We start from the raw sequence: 20,914 nt of genomic DNA, 5'->3' as shown, positions 1-20,914 counted from the left end.
TTATTTGGCAGATAGTAGCAGCATGGGTATAAAATTTTAGAATTGGGTTTGGATTTTAGAATTTGGAGAGTTTGATACTTAAAATAGATATTTCACTATCTAGCACTTAAAGTGGATGGTGGGGGAATGGATGATGGACCTGATCAAGATCCCATGGTTCCGTCGTCTCGGGCCATCATGATCCCTGATCTACTTAGTCAGAGGAGGTAGTCGACCCAATCTGACAAAAGGATCCTTGTTAGCAGCCATGGGTTGCTTTGTCCAAGGGGACCTTGTAGACTTGGGTTGGATATTTGTCACGACCCGGCTCGGCTAGCCCGATTATATCGGGGCAGGAACAGACGATCGTACGGAAGAGCATAATTACATAACATAATTTCATTTAAAACTTAAGGTTAGAACATACATATCATCCCAAAATACATGAAAGATCCACTAATAAACTTCAAACTCAATTGTTATAAAGTGATCAACTGTCTCATAACCAATAAAATTTTCTAATTCATCATCACAACATAAACTTTCACAATTACATAAACCTCAAATTCACGAACTACACTGAACAAATACAAAGACTCAAATTGAAAACACAAAAAGGAACCTTTTATCCTCCTGAGGTCCCCTACGACGATAGGTGTAAGGTCGTCGTGCAGCCATTACTTCTCTCCTGAAAATATTTCCAAAAATTAGGAATGAGCCAAAGCGCTCAGCAGGTAATTCATATCACAATTAATTTCATAAGATGCATATATTAAAAACATTTACAATTTAAAACTAATTCATTTCATTGAGCGAGTCATAACATGTACTATTCATTTTTCCTTTCATTCTTTCCTTTAACAATTGATTTCTTTCATTCATTTCTTTCATCTCTTTCATATGCACTGCAAAAATGTAAAATTGAATATGCTAAATGTATCATCCGTCACTTCCCGGAAGTACCAGTTTTTCGCGTACTGATAGGTAACGCAGTCAAAAGTTTTGGGCCATTTCCTTTACACTTGGCTCCGCAGAACCCAATTCCATTGGCTTATACAAGCCCTTAACATTTGGCTTTTGAAGCCCTTACCCATTAAGTTGGTACTTCTCGGATAACTGCAATAGAAATTTTATTTTCATTAATTTTTTCTATTCTTCTTTCATATCATTTTCATTTCATCATATTACACTTAAACTGTCTTTCCCACTTAATGCTGCTAATGAAAGATGAACTGGGTATCTTAAAATTAGGAACTCAAAACATTGAGCAGTGGATATAATATTGACAGTAAAATAAACAGCTGATTGATTCTAAATATGAATAAAATTTAACACTTATAAAATTAAAAGGGGTATGAATACCTACCTTAACGTCCTCAAGTAGGCTTCTATGACGTACGACGTCGTTCAATCACTTGCCTTCACCTTATCTACACCTAAAAGATATTTAAATTCTAACTAAGTATACAGTGATTCAAAACAATAATTAATACAAATTATTTCTATTTTCGGAATTATTTAAAATACCTAAATTTTGGAAACCCTAAACCTCCAATTTCATCAATTCTTTGATCTAAAATTGATCCCTAACACAATTACATAATTATAATAATATTTTCGGATTAAAAATAATGAAAATTACAAGAAACTAATTTTTTTATAAAAAGACAAATTTTATGCTTTAAAAACATTTCTTAAACCCTTAAAAATCATTTTCGTAAAGGATTCTTACGAAATTAAGATTTAGGTCAAAAACCCTAACTTATAAATCTCCAAAATTTTCCTCAAATCTCTATGTTTTTAACGTTAAAATATTCCTCTAAACATTTCTTAAAGATTTCGTGAAAAGATTTCGAAGAAATTCCAAAATCCTAAAAACCCTAGAATTTTCGATTCCAAATATCTAGAGATTTAGAAGGGTTCGTTTGAAAATAAACATACCGGAGTGTTTCCCTCGTCGCCCTCTTCGATTTGACGTAAAAGCTTCGCCGGAAGATCGTTGCCGGAACACCCTCGCGGAAGCCTAGCCGACCGCCCGTCCGCTCCCTATTCTGCTCGGTTCTCGTTCGGTTCGTGCGAATGGGGAGGTGAGGGGGGCCGGTGTGCTATAATAGGGAGAAAGGGATTTTTTTAAAAGTCTAATTTACCCTTACTTAAACAAATTTTGCCTATTATTAGTATAGGGGTAAAACCGGTATTTAGAGACTTCTAAGATTAATAACTCTCTAATTAGGCAAAATTAGTTATAACTTCTATATACCAAAACGATCAGAATTTCGCGTAGGATTTTCTAAAATTAATTTCGTTGCATTCCGATTTCGTTGCATTCCGATAACCTTGAAAATTTTACTTAAAAATTCGTCGCGGCGCTTTAAAAAGCGTGCGATGACTAAAATAGGATTTTTGGGTTTTACAATATTTGCCTAAGGGGACAAATTTGAATCCATCTTAGCTAACAGAGGGCTTTGTGCCCTATAGACTATATCCTATTGATTTATATCTTAAGGATTTGATGTCACTAAGAAGTGTATTGGCTCTGGCCATAATCGGTATTTTGGGGTACCATTTGGCAACAAAATCACTGGGTTCAGATGACCTCGGGGCATAACCGTTTATCCTGCGGTGCCATTTGGCGGTAAAACTACCGGTTAGAGGACACGTAACACGTTTGTACTGGCAGAAGATTGTTTGAAAATGAATCCTAATGATATTTTTGACTAAGCATTAGCTCTTTGTAAGCCGAAGTAGTTTTTCAATTTGTCCACCACAATAAACTGTTGCGGAGGGTGGATGAATTTGGTTTTAAGTATTTAATGGATGAATTTCAATTTTAAATATTTTTTGGATTTTGGAGTTTTTTAGAGTTAGGATTTCTTGGAATTTGTGGACTTTGTGGAGTTATGAATTTTGATGGGCATTTGGGTGGCATTTGAAAGTATTTAGAGTCAACCCCTCCGATTGAGATAAACATTCAACACGGTCATCATCGGGGTATTTTTAAGGTCACTTGAAGATATTTAAATTTTGTGGAGTTTGAGGATATTTTAAAATATTTGAAATTAACCCCTCCGATTGAGATCTACATTCAACACGGCCATCATCGGGGTATTTGAAGATATTTTGTGAACCCCTTCGGTTAAGATCTACATTCAACATGGCCATTATCGGGGTGTATAGGTTATTTTCATTTGTTGATTTAATCTTGTCAACTTTGTCGGGTTATCGACATAGGATTGGGTTTCTCTGGCTGCATGTTTTTGTTTGTGAATTTTCTTTGTTAAAGATCTTGAATGCCTAATATGAATGTATAAAATAAATATTTCGATCAACTTCGTGACTGCATATTTATCTGATGGTTCGAACCCTGTTTACTCATATTTACCTGCTTAGGAGGATCGAGTTTTGTAAGCTTTATGCCTTTATTAGTGAATTCTCTTGATTATAGGTCTTGAAGACCTAATATGAATGTATTAAAATAAATACACTAGTTGCCACAACCGTGTATTTATTTGAAGGTTCGAACCATGTCGACTCCTATTGATATGCATGAAAGGATCGGGTTCAAACTTGAATTCACTTATTGACCCGCGCAGCATTCCTAGACGTCACGTGTATATTAATAACACGCTCGTCGGGACCCATGCGGGTGTTTGAGGGCATTTTATAATTAAACCCTGTTGACTCATACATAAGAGGATTGGGTTTCGTAGGTTTATGACTTTATTAGTGAATTCTTTTGATTGTAGGCCTTGAAGGCCTAATATGAATGTATTAAAATAAATATACCGGTCGTTGCTCCCATATATTTATTTGATAGTTCGAACCCTGTCGACTCCTATTGATTCGCATAGAATGATCGGGTTCAAATTTGAATTCACTTATTAATCCGTGCAGCATCCCTAGACGTCACATGTGTACCAATAACACGCTCGCCGGGGACCATGCGGGTTTTATGATTGCATTTACCTCTTGTGTACCTATGTGTATATATACTAAGGTGCATGTACGGGGGTATTCTTGGAATATTTGAAAATTCCTTCTGTTCGCTTGCATAATTATTGCGGATCCGGTGGCGTTAAGTAGCAGCTTCTGAATAGAATTGTTCACTGCTTTGTACAAGTAGGCTGTCGTGCATTACTTGTTGTTTTTCTGCAGGTAGATTGTAGTGCACTAACTAATCTCCTGCTTTTGTATTTGTAGATGCTTGTTTGTGTGTTAGATGCACGGCTATCATTCATTAGGAGGCTTGCAAACCTCAATAATTTTATCCAACTCAATATTTTGAACTTGGTTGAACTGAGATTCACTCCATCTTTGAGATAGGTTGACGTATACGGGTGCTCTTATCATCTTCAGTTTTCATAGATGTCAGAACTATTTTCTCCCCAAGTATAGAACCAAGAAGGGGTTTTGGAACACCAGAAAGTTTAGTTCGAATTTGTTCAAACATCTCTCCCATTTTTATAGGATGTGTCCTTCTCTGTACATCAAGTTGTCTTCATACCCGAGGTACTAGCAGTATCTTAGTCACCGCTGCTGTAGGTTCTATCTATACTTGTATGCACAAGGATTCATTATACTTACAATATAGCCATTGTTGTTATCCACAAGTGCGTTGTATCATTCGTCCTTGCTCACAAGGAATGATTAGGTTCACTACGTACAATCTCCCGGATGTACTTATAGAAGATCCTATTGTACTTGCATCAGATCCACCTTTCACCAATCTTAGGTGGTAAGATGATTGTACTTGTTTATAGGAACTGATTGTATTCAGTAGGATCTCTTGGAAGTGTTCATACAAGAGCCATTTGTACATGTATCATATTCACCTTTCACCAATCTCAGGTGGTCATTGATTGTACTTGTTTGTAGGGATGGATCTTCCATTATCAAATGCAAGTATTGCCATCTCAATCTATAGGCAATGTTGTTTGTGTTTCGATTTCTTCATTGTTGCATATAGAAGACATTTATACTCTTTACACTGGATTGGCATTATTTGAACTAGATTGAATATCGTTATTCATAGGCATTGAAAGGATTGTTGCATTCGTATCTTGGCCCTCATTAATACTGTTGAGATACTCGTGTATTCTACGGTTGACTACTATTACTTGCAAGTACAACACTTTTAACCTCGTGGAGACTGTTGTGGAAGTCCGTTGAATTCATCAGCATTATTCATTACGTATATTGTCTTATGTATTCATAGGTTTCGATGATTGATGCTTGCTTGCAATTATTCAGAAGGTGTGAATTGATTATTGTTCATTGCTTGTATGCATCGAGGTCCTGTTCGCCATGAGTCCCCTGTTTATTCGTTTGTATTTGTTTGAATGAGTTAAATTATTATTTGATATTTGAACTTTGATCTTGATTGTGCATTTTAGGATTTGGGATTCCATTTCTTTTAGTTTAGTTCAAGTCTGGTTCCCTGTTGTTCGTACAAGTCCTTTGCACATTTGATTCTTGTTCTATGCATTCAAATTCAAGTACAAGTCCTTTGTATTGCTGCTCAAGTGAGATCTTCTTATTGTTCAAGTCTTGTGTACTTCAATGAAAATTTCGGCAACATCCCGACATATCCCCCGTTTGGGGGAAATGTAGGGGAGCTGGGCCTTCCCACCACGCTACTCGAGCGTGTATGGTAGGTGTCCTTAGACACCGCGGCCGTACATTTTTTCATCCCACCATGCTACAAGAGCGTGTATGGGGCCTTCAATAGTACCTGTACGAGAACACCAGTGACTTCCCCACCACGCTACAAGAGCGTGTATAGGGCTTACCCACCTCGCCGTATGCGTCGCATCGGGCTCCCTCCTACCATGCTACAAGAGCGTGTATAGGTGGTTCCCTGGTCCGCCGCAAACCTCCAATCAAATTGTCGTAACTCCCGATCCTATAGGTAGGGAGCGTCATTGGGGAGAGAGCGAGAGGGATATCGAGAGAGAAGGAGAGCGGGAGTGAGAGAGAGAGAGCAGTCCGAGAGCCCGAAGGCTTCGTACTCGCAACCTTTTAACGACGCGAGGTTGTGCGAATGACGTGGGGAGAAATGACGTCTGCATGTGAGCGACGTGCGAACGACGTGCGTGGGATGGCTTCCGACAGGTATGCACAATCTCTCTTTTTTTGTTTCGTTCGGCAGGTCAACAACTTTTAAATTGATATTCAGTACTCCTTCCATATTCCTTATCCATACTAGACTTGCTGCAAACTTTCTTATTCATTTATTGTATAACATGAACATGTACATAATAAGTAAAGAAAATGATCTCTTTCCAAAACATTATTAATAAGGAAAATATTTAAATGAACATAATACACTTTGATTTAAACTCACATAATTAATTTATGTAAGTGGTTAATCATACTTGAAAACTTAACTATGAATATTCTTTAGAAAAATGAAACTAACTAGTAGTGTTTATTTTTCTTAAATTCATGCAATATCAAATTTATAAAAGTTTTCTTTGAACTTTAAATTGCATGACTTACCTCCTTGATGAATGATTTCTTCCAAACCTAACCTACACTACATAACCTTCTCCTTTGATACACTAACCCAAAACTTTATTTCTGCATAAATATACGAATAACCCTACAATAAGAATAGATTACCATCTTTTAGAAATGTTACTAAATTTAGATAACATAGAAGATAGCAATGTTTAGTATATATATTACCTTCTTTTTCTTTTAAATTTCCCTCTCTTAAACTTCCTTCACCATGTCATCTATTCTCACTCGCCCTTTATTTCAAACTACAATTGATCACAAAATTTCCGTATTAATACATTTAAATCTTGATTACATTGTTTCACTAATTTCCATTTCATAAATTTGACCATACCTGTAACAAACTCTCACTGCATTGCTTTGAATTTACCAAACAGTGAGCTGAAATCTCTACAGGGATGTCTACAGCCACTACCCAGCTCCTCCGCCTGTTGCTTAGGCCGAATTTCTGCATAGGGAATTCTGTCGAGACAAACAGCATTTCCGCAAGAAGCATAATGCCGACACTGCTACAGGTCTCCTATCTCTGCCTACAACCTCTGAACCAGGGAACAGTGATTCCTGGACTTCTAGCCGAACCCTCTCAAGGAAAAATTCTGCACCGAAAACCTTCTCTAGCCATCTCTATGGGATATCCACGGTTAAGAAGATAATATCAATGGAAAGTGGGTCCCACTTTCTAACTGCTCACCAAAAGACTCCAATGAATACATCCCTTTCTTAAAAAAAAAAGAAAATCATTTTAATAATTAATTTAACTAACTTATACGTAACATAATCTAGTAATACTAATTTAATTAAACACTAATTAAGTATAATTTACCTGAATCTCATAATCTAGTAATACTAATTTAATTAAACACTAATTAAGTATAATTTACCTGAATATTACCGGTTCTCAGACAAGGAGAAGTTCATCTCCACCTATTATGTTGAAGGAACTTTCTAAGCCAACCAGTTCAAAGAATGTCTCGCCTAAATCATCTTCTCCGAAGATTGAGATCACTTTGCATTCAGGCACTTCGAAGAGAAAGAATGGAACATCGCCAGCTAAAAGATCTCTTATGTGGTTTTTTCTAGTAGCATTTCAAGCCGCCAAAGAACCCAACCATCATATTCTCCATGTCAGCCAAGCTTGAAGTCTAAGAAGTCTTTAAGGTGTGCGATAGGAGATCACACTTTGTCTTCACTACCCCTAACTTTGATAGAAGACATATAGGTCATTTTGGAGCCCCTGGAAGTAGAAGGGGTGCGCCGAGGGGAAACAGTAGCACATAAGGTACTTATCAAGTGGAAGGATTTGCCGGAGTACGCAGCCACATGGGAGCCATATGAGATGATCCATAGAGTCCCATCATTCCACCTTGAGGATAAGGTGTGTCCTGGGGTGGGGGGCATAGCTAGGCCGTGGGAGCTATTATCTATTATGTAAGGAATAAAGGAGAAGCTGTTTAGGAAGGTTCCTAATCAAGAGGGAGTTGTTTAGGAAGTTCCTAGTTAAGAGAAATTATTTTATGAAGGTTTTTAGGGTGGAGTTATTTATGAAAGTTTCCTAATTGTGTTTATGCTATTTAGGAAGTGTTTAATAGTATAGGAAGGTTTTCTAAAATATGTTTAATTGTTTAGGAATGTTTCCTAAATCATATTTAATTGTTTAAGGAATGTTTCCTAAATCATGTTTAATTGTTTAAGGAATGTTTCCTAAATCATGTTTAATTATTTAGGAAATAGGAAGGTTTCATAAATTATGTTTATGTTAATTAGGAAGGTGCTATTTATTTAGACATGTCTCTGAAATTATGTTTATGTTGATTAGGAAGGTTCTAATTGTGTTATTGTGTTCTAGGGCTATTTAAGAGGGAGTTTGTCTATATGGTTTATGGGGGATATTGCTGAGTTTATTTTAGGTTCTAATTGTGTCATTGTTGATAAGACTAGAGAGACAGTTGAAGGTAAAATTGAATTATGGAGGTCAACCTTAGAGTCTAAAGGTTTTCGCTTGAGTAGATTTAAAACGGAAAATATGGAGTGTAATTTTAGTAGTAATAGACCAAGTGAGGGGATTGTGATTTTGGGCGATCAAGTCATTAATAAGAGTAAACATTTTAGATTTCTTGGATTTATTGTTCAGAGTGATGGTGAAATAGATGGGGATATTATCAGCTGAATTCAAGTTGGATGGTTGAAGTGGAGAGTGCATCGGGCTTGTTGTGTGATAGAAAAGTACCCCTCAAACTTAAAGGAAAATTCTATAAGATGGTGGTGAAGCCTGCAATGCTTCATGGTGCCGAATGTTAGCCATTAAAAGAGAAGCATGATACTAAGTTAAGTGTGGTAGAGATGATGATGCTCAGGTGGATGAGTGGCTTTACCCTTAGAGATAGGATACAAAATGAGCATATACGTGAAAAGGTTATAATAGCTCCAGTAGAAGATAAGATTAGAGAGAGTCGCCTTAGATGGTTTGGTCACATAAAACGACGACCTTCCGATGGCCCGGTTAGGAGAGTAGAGGTATTAAATTTGACTTATGTTAAGAAAGGTAGAGTCAAATCTAAAAAGACTTGGTTAGAAAATATTAAGAATGAGCTTTCTTTATTAGATTTAAACGAGAATTTGACTTTTAATAGAACACAATGGAGACAAAGGATTTATATAGCCGACCCCACGTAGTGGGATAAAGGCTTGATGTTGTTGTGTGTTCCTAGCGATGTCTAGGGTTTGTGGGAGAGCTGATCTACCTCTCGAATAGTAGATCAATTATATTTTGCTTTATTATTGAAGGAAAAATAAGAAAATCAGCCTCATCTTTGTGTTCCTATGCTGTTTTTTTTCTTTTACTCCTGTTTTCGCTTCCAAGTCGCATCAGAAACATGGGCTTTCTATTTAGCCTTTGGTCACCAGTTCATTTTGTCCTCTATTGAGTCAATGCTGTTTGCATCTCTCTTTTCGTAGACCCTGCATTAAGTGGAGTTAGTGAATTGATTTAGATTTAGCTAAATGTATTGTTACTCTCTGGACAAAATGAGACTTCCTTGATCTGTGAAATAAAAAATTATCCTTATTTTATATTCCAGCATACTGCAATGGTTTCTTCTCGTTTCCTTATTTGAATGTTAATTCTTCTAGGGAATCTATCTAGTTGCTTCAAAGTTATTTTATTTGTTCCAGTGTATTATATATTACCGGTGTCTAGAAATGTAATACCTTTTAATGTTAGTGCCAGACAAGGAGAGGCATGAACTATGTCAACTTTACAATATGCATGCAGCACATATATAGAATACATGTTTGGAGCAGTGGTTAAGTTGCTTTTAGTATTATTTGAAAGTCCAGATTTGAGTCATGGAAACTTCCTCTCTGCAAATGCAGCTGTAAAGGATGTGAATAACCCCTCAAACTTTGCATTGGTGGAGATTCCATGCACTTTGTCTTGGATTAAAGAAGAAAGATCTACAGCTAGGTTTGGGACCATTAGATGAGTTGAGAAAATGGGATGGTAAATAGAATTATTGCTATTAAGAGGTAGCACTATCAGCTTTGATGTTGAAACGGACTTAATGTTGCACAGCTTGCAAATACAATTTAGCTTCTACAGTTTCCTATGATTTGCCGTTGTTCAAACTTTATGTTTACAAACTTGTCCCATCTGGCATTGGCATAACTAGTTAAGATGGCCAAAAAGCAATCTTCTCAGATACTTGAACGCATATGGATTGTTTTTAGCAAATTTCAGCCGGAGTCCGTGTTGCACCAGCACATGCTTGTATTGGGCAACACTCATACTTCTTTTGTGCACATGGAGCTTTTCTATGCTTGCACGTCCTTGTATTTATGAAGAGACCAGTTCTTACTTGTGCTTGTATACGCGTTGGGGTGTCCATGGCACTTCAAATGGCCTGTACAAGTTAGACTTTAAGATGGAAAAAATTATCAGATTCTTATATCGTGTCAGGTGTTTACTCTGTTTCCATGTGAATGCACTCTATTGGTGGAGCCTTTCATGATTTTAGCCTCTACTGGTGTTCGAGAAGAGACAATCGACACAAGACAGTTATCGACGTGGGTTTAATTTAGTATTTTGTCTCGTGCTAAGTGTGGTTGCTGTCCATGGATGAACTGATTGGAGTAACATATTACTTTAGAGTGTGTTTTGCACTATGATGCTCCGACACTTCTCCTCAAAGATTCGTGCAATGTCCAACACATATCTGACACGACACGTGTCCGACACTCCTCCAATATGTATCGGACACACCAACAACGTGTCCGATTAAAAAAATATTAAATACAAATTGGACACACGTATCTTAAATATTTTATGATTTTTTAAATAGAATTTATTGTATTTAAAATTTAGACTTATTTAAAATATAAAAATTAAATTTCTTATTTTTCATCCACAACACCAAATCAATCGCCCGCACTTAATACCCCATTCATCAAATATTCTCATTTTCACTTCTCTTTGGTGGGTTACAATTTTGATTTCACAACAAATCCCTTTGTCATCTCCACATCGAAGTCTGATGTCGTTACAACATAAACATTTAAAAATAATATCTATATCAATGTATGATGCTATCATTACATTGATGCTCGATGCTAGCAATTTCTATACCCACAACTTGACATCTCATCTTTGTCCAACGACTTCTCAGCATCGACGACCAACGCCCTGTCAACATCGACGTTAAAAACCCTTTTAACATTGACGCCCAATATCTACTGCATAACATCAATACCTGACTCTCAATAGCATTGTCATCTCTTCTCTCGATAACTGATAAACGACATCGACACCCAACTCTCAATAGCATTGTCATCTCTTCTCTCGATAACTGATAAACGACATCGACACTCAACTCTCGACATCCTAATATTAATCATTTTAAGCACAAATTCTAGTTAAATGACTTATTATTTCTAAATTATTTTTAAAATTTTTCTTATTCAATTTTTATGCGCTATTTTTAAAATATAAAAACTACAATATCGTGTCCAATCCGTGTTCGTGTCCTATATTTTTAATAATTGACATGTCCCATATCCATGTCGTGTCATATCTGTGTCGCCGTGTCTATGTTTGTGCATCATTGGTTTTGCATATTCAAATGTTGTTTGCATATTCAATTGTTTTTAGTAGTTGAATAAGTAATTTTTTGAAAGACTGCTAACATGCAAGTAAACTAAGAAGCTCCTATAAAATCTAAAAATTGACTTTATGAATCACAAGAAGTTTAATTTTTTTTTTAAACTAGCAAGAAAATATATTATACTAGCAAGCATCTAGGGAATGACTGATTCAGTACATTAAGCATTCTGAAGTCTCTTCAATTTATAATATCTCCGTAGTTTCTCTTACAGAAAATTCAATATGTAATACTAAATGAAATAGCAATGCGACAAAAGATTTTTTAAAGCTGGTTAATGATTGTTGTGGAAATTATTTATGGGTTGCACTAGAGTAGAGCACCTTGATTAAGTTTAAAGCCAACGACGACATGGAAAGGCGATGATTGCTGAGGTACCAACTAAAGATGCTACATAAGCAAAAAAAATATAGAAAGGCCATATATTCATAGAGAATTCTAAGACCGTTTTGAACAGTGTTGAAAATGAAAAGTAGCAATTATACATTGTAATATCCGGTTTAAGGATGGGCCGGTTCAACGGAACTGGCCGGCCTCTAATAAGAGCCGTGACCCCCCTCCTAACAGCCCCGTTTTGTGAACAGAAAAGGGGCGGACGTCTGGGTAATAGCAAACACATGCGTGGGAAGTTTTGGATATTCTAGTTCGCCATTTTTAGCCATTCGTCATGTTTGGAGATAAGATTAAACCACTCCTTTTCATTCTTATTGTTAAGGAAGTGCTAAATTGGGAGAAATTTCAACGAACGAGAGGAACGGCTGGGAGGAAGAAAGAGAAGAAGGTTTATTTTTAATTATTTATTTCTGTATAAATCCTTCCCTAATTCTTCATCTAAACAATCATCTAAACAATGAGGGTGTTTCATTAAGGGCAAAGGAAGAGATTTGAATAATTCGAGAAATGAAGGAGAAGGATTTTGAGTTGGAATAATCCTCTTTTTGTAAGTGATGTTCTTATCATATGTCTTATGTTAGATTTTGTAGAATAAATCCTTAAAATTTATTTTATGGAAATTTTAGAAGGGAAAGGAAGAAATAAAAAATTTGAGGGAGTCTGACTCAGCAAATAAGAAAGGTCTTTTGAGGTAAAAGACATGAGTTAAGAATTTTATATCTTATCTATTTTGGAGAAATTCTTAATGATGGATTAGAAAGAATTTTGATTAACCTTGTGTGCTAGGTAAAGAATCGACGCTAATAAGAGAATATTCGGGAAAAATTGTCTCAAGAGTTGAAAGTATTGAAGTCAAAACATTCAAGTGGGTAATTATAATTATGAAATTCAATATTTTGTATTATTATTTCAAATATGATATAATGTTTTGTATCAAAATATTACTTTCAAGGTTTTATTTTTAAAGACTATCGTGTGTGAAATATTGAAAGTTTAAATACATAAATAAATGTAAATATTATTACAACAAAAAACATACGGATCAAATAACATGAATGAAATTATGTATATGAATGAAAAAAGATGTTATATGATACATGCATGTATTAAGGAAATATGTAAACGAAAAAATGACATATGAAAATGAATAAAAAGGTTCAAAATAAATGGAAAAGAGAGGAAAAGGATATGCATAAAAACTACAGGAGTTCACCCCCTTATAGTACTGGTTGGGAACGCCATACTCGTGCACGTAAAAAAGAAAAAGGTCATGGAAATAGAAAAGGAAAAATGGAAAGGTTGTACCTTTGGGTACATTGAGACGGTGCTCTTGTACGAATTAAATGGGAAAATGAAATATTAAAGTTTTAAAATGTTTTAAAGGAAAATGGCTGTATATGTATAAATTACTGAAATGAATGAAATAAAGTTAAAAAATGATAGGATGCATATTAAAGATTATAGTTGTATTGTAAATAAAGAATATTCATATTGATTGTTTTAATAGTTACCAGTTTAAACTCAAACCACTAAATTAATATTTTAGGTAAATCCCCAAAGAAGAAGAAATGGCTGAAAGGGAAAAATTCATGTATAGAAGACGACGTGCAAATGAAAACACGTAAAATGACTGATGAGAATGCTTAGTTCGATTTTAGATTGATTATAGTTTTCTTAGTGATTAGTGGCTCTTCAGTGATGAAAAATTTATGTTAATGTGTTTTAAATTGAAACGGAAGGAATTTGTAATATTGTTTGACTTTTCATTCCCGCCTCGTTAGATCAAACATCCGGGCTGGGTCGTGCCATACACTCACTGGTGTAGAAATTGAAGAGGAAGAGGGGTCCATGGTGGGTGCTGCTACCGTTTAAGGGAACTTGGGGATAAAGAAGATACATGCCAAAAATTCATTTGAATTGCCTTTCTTGAAGAGAAAGTATCCTCTTTTGGCCCCTGTAATTTTTCCAATTGCTTTACTTATCAATAATCTAGCATATCAAAATTTTGATTTGTAAGAAAAACATGTGATTAAAAAAATATCGCATGAGCACCTCTTCCATGGTGTTCTTAGTAGTGATATGGGGGTTTTGTGCTTGCATTTAGTGCAAATTTTGTCCCCAAAGGCCCCTTATGAAATTTTCTTCTCCCATAAATAAAGGCACTGCCAAGTCATTTTTGCTTTTCAATTTAATTTAGAGTGTGTTTTTGAGATTTTTAAAGGCTAAAATAAAGTTTTGTTTGTGCTCATAGGTGAGCTCTTTAGTTTTTTTGTAAATTCAATGTATCCAATTATGTGACATATTTATGGACTTGTCCTACTGGCCAGTCAAGCTGGTCTGGCCTGGATCGGCGCTGGTTTACAGCAAGCGGAAAATAGCAGGCCGCGGGGAAGAAAATTTGAATAGGGAAGGAGGCGGCTAGGAGGGAAAAGGAGGGGCTGTTTTGGGAAGTTTTTGGGATTGCATGCTTTAAGTAGATTTTTTCTTAGGGTTTAGGTTTTTTTTGTTTTGTTTGTTGAAATTTAAATTTGCTTAGGTGAGAGGGCTTTGGCCAGTAGCTAGGGATTTGGGAGAGCCGAATCTTCCTCTCCAATTGAAGATCCAATTGTATCTTGCATGTTCCTTCATAGTTCTTGCAATAAATATTGTTCTTGGGTGTTTTTCTTCCCAATTTTCATGTGTCGTTTGTTGATTTGGCTGAAAGTGCTTCCACTTTTGTTTGTTCATTTATATTTTCATTTTTTGCTGCATTTTTTGCCCAATGAATTATTTTAATTATTTCTTTTTCGATTCACATTAGCGAGAAATTTAACAGCATTTTGGCATCACCCTTGGGAATGATGTGTTTATCCATCACACTTCAAAAAAATATGCATAGTTAGTGTCAAGGATGCTATGATTGATGTCTTTAAACCCACCATGCTTAAGAAAGCGTATATAGGGATTCATGTACATGCAAGAGAAATAGAATATAATGAGAGAATGCATATATATATATATATATATATATTCTAACAGTATTATTTCCGCATTTTGACAAGTCATTCCATGTATCTTTTATATTGGTTCCTTTGCATGGCATGGTTTATTGTATTGCAACTGTACTACTCATTGATTAAAAGATAACATTAGCCATATTTCATTTATTATTTGGGTAAAGCTGGGTTTGCTTGTCTTATTGGTGTTCTTACTAAATGAAAATTTGCTGTTGATTTTGCACGATGAGTGAAAATGTGAAATCTTTGAAATTGAGGATGCGTTTACTATTAGCATGAATATGTAATGTGTTGTTTAAAGTACTAACCTGCTATATTCTTACATTTTTTTGTTCATTGCAGGTGCACTACAAGTTCAACAACCTTTCACTGCTTTGGGAGCCTCTGATGTTAATTTCCGGCTTCCTATTGCTTTTTGTTGCATGTATTGCGTACATGCACGCAGACTTGTCCATCTCTAAGTCTTCTGCTTCATATATTGCTAAACTTCAGTGGGATGAGGTGTGAATATGCTGACTGGCTTATAGAGCTATGTCATCATTTAATATTTTATTCTTAAATTTTAAGTGTTAAACTGCATATTTCTTTTTTATTCTAGGAAGTCAATTAAAATATTTTTTACTGGATATGCTAACTGGCTTATTGAGCTATGTTATCATTTAATGCTTATGAGTTTTCTTGCAATATCTCTTCCACTTTGTGAGTATAGAATTTCTAATTCGGATGTGATAAAGTAGATGTTTAACATAGCTTGGGAACTAGCATCACTGAAGCCACTCGGATTATCAACCATCGTGTGATCTCCAATTGCATGCTCATTTGCTTTGCTATGAAGTCTCAAATGTACTAACATAACTGCTGAACCATAGTTTTGGCATGAATCCAAAATCTGATTACTCAGTTAATTTGGCTGTTTCTTCACCTATCTCGGATTAGATAGCTTGTATCTCAACTGGTCTGTTGATGGTATTTGCTTGACCCCTATCGTTCTTTGAAATTCTTTGTTAGTTAAAGCTTTTTTCATTTGACTTGATGTATCGTTCTCCGGTTATTATTATAATCATGATTAAGCTCATTGATGTCAATATATCAAGATATCACTACATTTTGTAGTCTGTTTATTTCCCTCAGTGGCTCCACCATTGACATGATCATATTACTGTCACTGCATAATTTACAGTTATCTGCCTTATTTGGATGCGCATTTTGTCAACATTCAACGGTCCGTAGCTGAAGGATATTCTCTACCGAACAGTTAGTGTTATTTAACCCTTGTTTAGCCAAAAATATTTTGTCAACATTCTTGAGTCAGTATGAAACAAAGGACTGAATGCAAGAACATCTCAACTCTTTCAGATCAAGCTTCTTAAAGATGGACTTCTAGTTCCATATGGATTAAGAAGCATAATAGTTTTCCCGTGATGGCATCATTTTTGCTAATATAATCTCATATTTTGTGTCCACACGTCTTTTTTGAAAGCTCTAACTTTCATCTTCTGGTAGGTGCAAGCCACTGTCCAGCAGGTTCAGAATGTCATCAGAAGGTGCTTATCAGCTCATGAAAAGCTGGAGACCTCATTACAAGATCTCTCCAGGACTGGGGATGTTCACTCTTGTAAAGCAACTCGGAAAATAGCTGATGGATTATTGAAGGAATTGTCGAAAGAACTGAAACCCTTGATGGGTTTTTTGCAATCATCTCCTCAGGCTGCTCAAATATGGCCTAAGGTCTGTAGATGCTTATTTTTTAATGTTTCTTTGGCTTTGAGCAATCATTCCTGTGCTATGCTTAAGTCGCTCACTCTGGAATCCTGAGTTATGAAATTAAATCTCTTTGATATCAGTTTTCCTCTAAGTGACATTTGAGCACGTCTTCCTATAGATTGGTTCTTGAATTTGTCACCTTAGCTTGCTGGACTTGCTATCAGTAAGGGCGGCACGGGGATCATTTCTTAAAAGAAATATCTATGGCAATTGCTTTAATATTTGAAATACTTATATTTTTGGTCAAGTTTTTATCAAAGATAAGAGATTTGTTTCTTCAAAGAAATTTTTTTTTGTGATAGACTCGTTTGAAATTGTCAGACATTTTTTTTAAGATAAACTTTCTCAAGGGAGTTTGTCTGTAAAACTTTCATCCCATTATATTATATGATTTAAGGGGGAATGACCTGTTTGCCTTTTTTAAAGAAGGGGTATTAAGGCCTATTTTAAAATAGGAATAACATTTGTTTTTTATGCACTATTTTTTGTGTTTATATTATTTTATTTTATTTTGAATCAATTGTTTTCCATGCAGTAAGCTCTCTTAAGATGAGATCTTGTTATGGAGGTTGTTTTGCTTTTTAAAGCCCTTTTAAATTATTTCTACATAATAAAACACTTTTATGCATTTTGGGGAATTTTTCAAGTGGTCTTCATTCCAAACTTGAAGTGGGTTTAAGTGATGTTTTAACTTAAGCATGACGCACCATTAGCCCCTTGCATTATTTGAGTTGGATGCAGGGAAAGAAAGCGGGAAAAGGTACCGAGGTGCTAGAATGATGCATAGGCAAAAGGATCTTAATGCATGGGGTGATATAATTCTTCATCCCATGTGGTTTCATTTGTCAAATATAAATCACCCAGAAAACTAAGGTCTATTTTTATTATGTTCTTTTAGTTACCATTTTGGGTTTTTGGGTTTGTATTAGCTTAGGATATCTAAAGTATTCTAAGTTGCCTAGGAAGTTAAATGTGTGACAGACATCAAAAGCTCTCTTAAGATGAGATCTTGTTATGGAGGTTGTTTTGCTTTTTAAAACCCTTTTAAATTATTTCTACATAATAAAACACTTTTATGCATTTTGGGGAATTTTTCAAGTGGTCTGCATTCCAAACTTGAAGTGGGTTTAAGTGATGTTTTAACTTAAGCATGACGCACCATTAGCCCCTTGCATTATTTGAGTTGGATGCAGGGAAAGAAAGCGGGAAAAGGTACCGAGGTGCTAGAATGATGCATAGGCAAAAGGATCTTAATGCATGGGGTGATATAATTCTTCATCTCATGTGGTTTCTTTTGTCAAATATAAATCACCCAGAAAACTAAGGTCTATTTTTTTAATGTTCTTTTAGTTACCATTTTGGGTTTTTGGGTTTGTATTAGCTTAGGATATCTAAAGTATTCTAAGTTGCCTATGAAGTTAAATGTGTGACAGATAAAATGAAGAAGAAATTTATTACTGTATTTTCAAATATTTCATTAGTCGTTTATATGCATATTTTTTCACTTTTCTTTTGGTGAAACTATTGCAAAAGCTTTGATAACTTGGGGGGAGCTAAGAGATTTTATATTTGTTTAATATATAAAGAATAATTATACTAGAATTTTGGATATATAAAAGATTGTTTTTAGGATGCAAGTCCATATTTGCCACCTAATTCCAACTGGATTTGTTTGGAGATCCAATTGGTGGTAATTCAGCATTTTAAAGCTAGCGAATCAACTCCCTTGTTTTCCTACCAAGAGATAATACATGTTGCCAAGTCCCAATGCGCACTTGATCATCTATTACTGGGGTTAATAAAATGTAGGCCATTTTCATTTTAAGAATTCATCTCATCTGCAAGTTTAAAAAATTATAGAAATTGATGTTATTTTTGCACAAAATACCGACATTCTAGTTGCAGTGGAAAAATTTGTAGTGTAAAATTATGTCTATGGTTTTATTATGTAGAAGGGGAGGCTTAGATCCACTGGAATTATCATTTACTGTTCTGATTTTCTTGAACCTTCTTGCAGTGGTAGAAGCTTGAGTGTGAAAGCCTAATGGCATACACTTCCGCTTGTAACTCAAATGAAATTGACCCATTTTGTAATATGACATTCTGCAAATTGCAAAATGCTAATGAGTTTGTCATGCTTATTAATGATTCCTTTCATACATGTGCATACAAAAATTAACAATTATGTTTATTTTCTCTAGTTGCATATGTAGATACATAGTAGCAATTTTTTTATACGCTTCTATATTTTATGTGAGAAAAGTCTCCCTCAAACTTAAGGTTAAATTCTATAAGATGGTTGTGGGCTTTGAAAATTCGGCTCCAGCCTCCGCCCGCTATTGCTTTTCTTCGGGGTGGGAGTTTTAACAGAATTAAGTTCCGGGATAAATTTTGGAAGGCATATGGGTTTGTAGATAAGACACTACCCAGAGATTTCGCCCTCATTTTGCGAGGACTTTATGATATGAGTTTTGGATTTCTTTAGGCTCAAGCCTCTATAGTTAATTACCCCTCTCGATAACGAGAGAGAACTTTCGATTAAGGCTATTCGTCAATTAGATACGTAGAGAATACGTGTTATCTGGCATATAGTAGCAACATGGTTATGAAATTTGGAAATTGAGAGGTTGATATTTAAAATTAGAAATTTCACCATCTTGCACTTAAAGCAGATGGTGGGGGAATGGATGATAGACCCGATCAAGATCCCATGGTTCCGTCATCCCGGGCCATCGTAGTCCCTGATCTACTTAGTAAGAGGAGATAGTCGACCCAACCTGACAGAAGGATCCTTGTCGGCAGTCATGAGTTGCTTCGTCCAAAGGGACCTTGTAGACCTAGGGGGAGTATTTGCCTAAGGGGACAAATTTGAATCCACCTTAGCTAACATAAGGTTTTGTGCCCTATCGATCATATTCTATTAATTCATATCTCAAAAATTTGATGTCATTAAGGAACGTATTGGTACGTGTCCCCGGGTCATAACCGTTTATCCTGCGGTGCCATTTGACGGCAAAATCACCGATCAGAGGACACGTACCACGTTTTTATTGGCAGAAGATTATTTGAGAATGGATCCTAATGATATTTTCGACTAGGCATTAGCTCTTTGTGAGCCGAAGTACATTTCAATTTGTCCACATCGGCAAACTGTTGTGGAGGGTGGATGAATTTTACTTTTAGTGTTTTGATGGTTGATTTCAAATTTAAATATCCTGGACTTGATGATTTTTGGGAAATTTTGATTTTTGATTTGGTGGGTGTTTGAATGATATTTTGAAATATTTGGAGTTAACCCCTCCGGTTAAGATCTGCATTCAACACGGTCATTATCGGGGTGTTTTGGGTCACTTTCATTTCATTGACTGGACCTTGTTGACTCTGTTAGTTTACCGACAGAGGATCGGGTTCGTTATAGGCTTTGTGCCTTTATTAGTGAATTCTCATTGTTATATGCCTTGAAGGCCTAATATGAATGTATTAAGATAAATATATTGGTCGTCACCACCGTATATTTGTTTGATAGTTCGAACCCTATCGACTCCTATTGATACGCATAGAAGGATCGGGTTTGAACTTGAATTCAATTAGTGGCCCGCGCAACATCCCTATACGCCACCTGTATACTTATAACACGCTCGCCGGGGCCCATGCGGGTGTTTGGGGGCATTTTGTAATTATTTACTGAACCTTGTAGACTCCTATTTACTTGCGTAGGAGGATTGTGTTCAAATTTATTGACTCGCGCAGTATCCCTAGATGTCACATATGTTCCTACAACGTGCTCGTTAGGGCCATTGCGGGTTTATGATTACACTTACCCCTTGTGTACCTATGTGTATGCAGACTACAGTGCATGTGCAGGGGCATTCTTGGAGTATTCAACGGGTCTTTTACGACGGCTCATAGAAGTCTGTATTTATCGTAACACTTCAATATTTGTAGAAGATATGTTGGACGCACGACCATTATTCATCAAGAAACTTGCAAGTCTCAATAATATTATCCAAACTCAATGTTCAGAACTTGGTTGAACTAAGATTAATTCCATCTTGATTTGATCTAGCTTTCTCATCCCAGAACTTGTATTGAGATCGATAGGAAACTCCT

The 20,914-nt window shown here is 35.7% G+C and overlaps 1 protein-coding gene across 4 annotated transcripts in view; it reads left to right on the top strand.

The window, feature by feature from the left end:
• The window catches only part of LOC110115233 (dolichyl-diphosphooligosaccharide--protein glycosyltransferase subunit 1A), a 54,175-nt gene that overhangs the window by 25,709 nt on the left and 7,552 nt on the right, over positions 1-20,914 (top strand). For all 4 annotated transcript variants that reach the window (XM_028699675.1, XM_028699674.1, XM_020848406.2 and 1 more), the window contains 2 exons: positions 15,383-15,541; positions 16,544-16,768. In XM_028699675.1, the coding sequence (XP_028555508.1) occupies positions 15,383-15,541; positions 16,544-16,768 (384 nt within the window). The remainder of the gene's footprint in view (positions 1-15,382; positions 15,542-16,543; positions 16,769-20,914) is intronic.

The sequence above is a fragment of the Dendrobium catenatum genome, unplaced genomic scaffold, assembly GCF_001605985.2.
Source record: "Dendrobium catenatum unplaced genomic scaffold, ASM160598v2 fragScaff_scaffold_1363, whole genome shotgun sequence".
Lineage (NCBI taxonomy): Eukaryota > Viridiplantae > Streptophyta > Magnoliopsida > Asparagales > Orchidaceae > Dendrobium > Dendrobium catenatum.
This window is presented reverse-complemented; position numbering and strand designations above follow the sequence as displayed.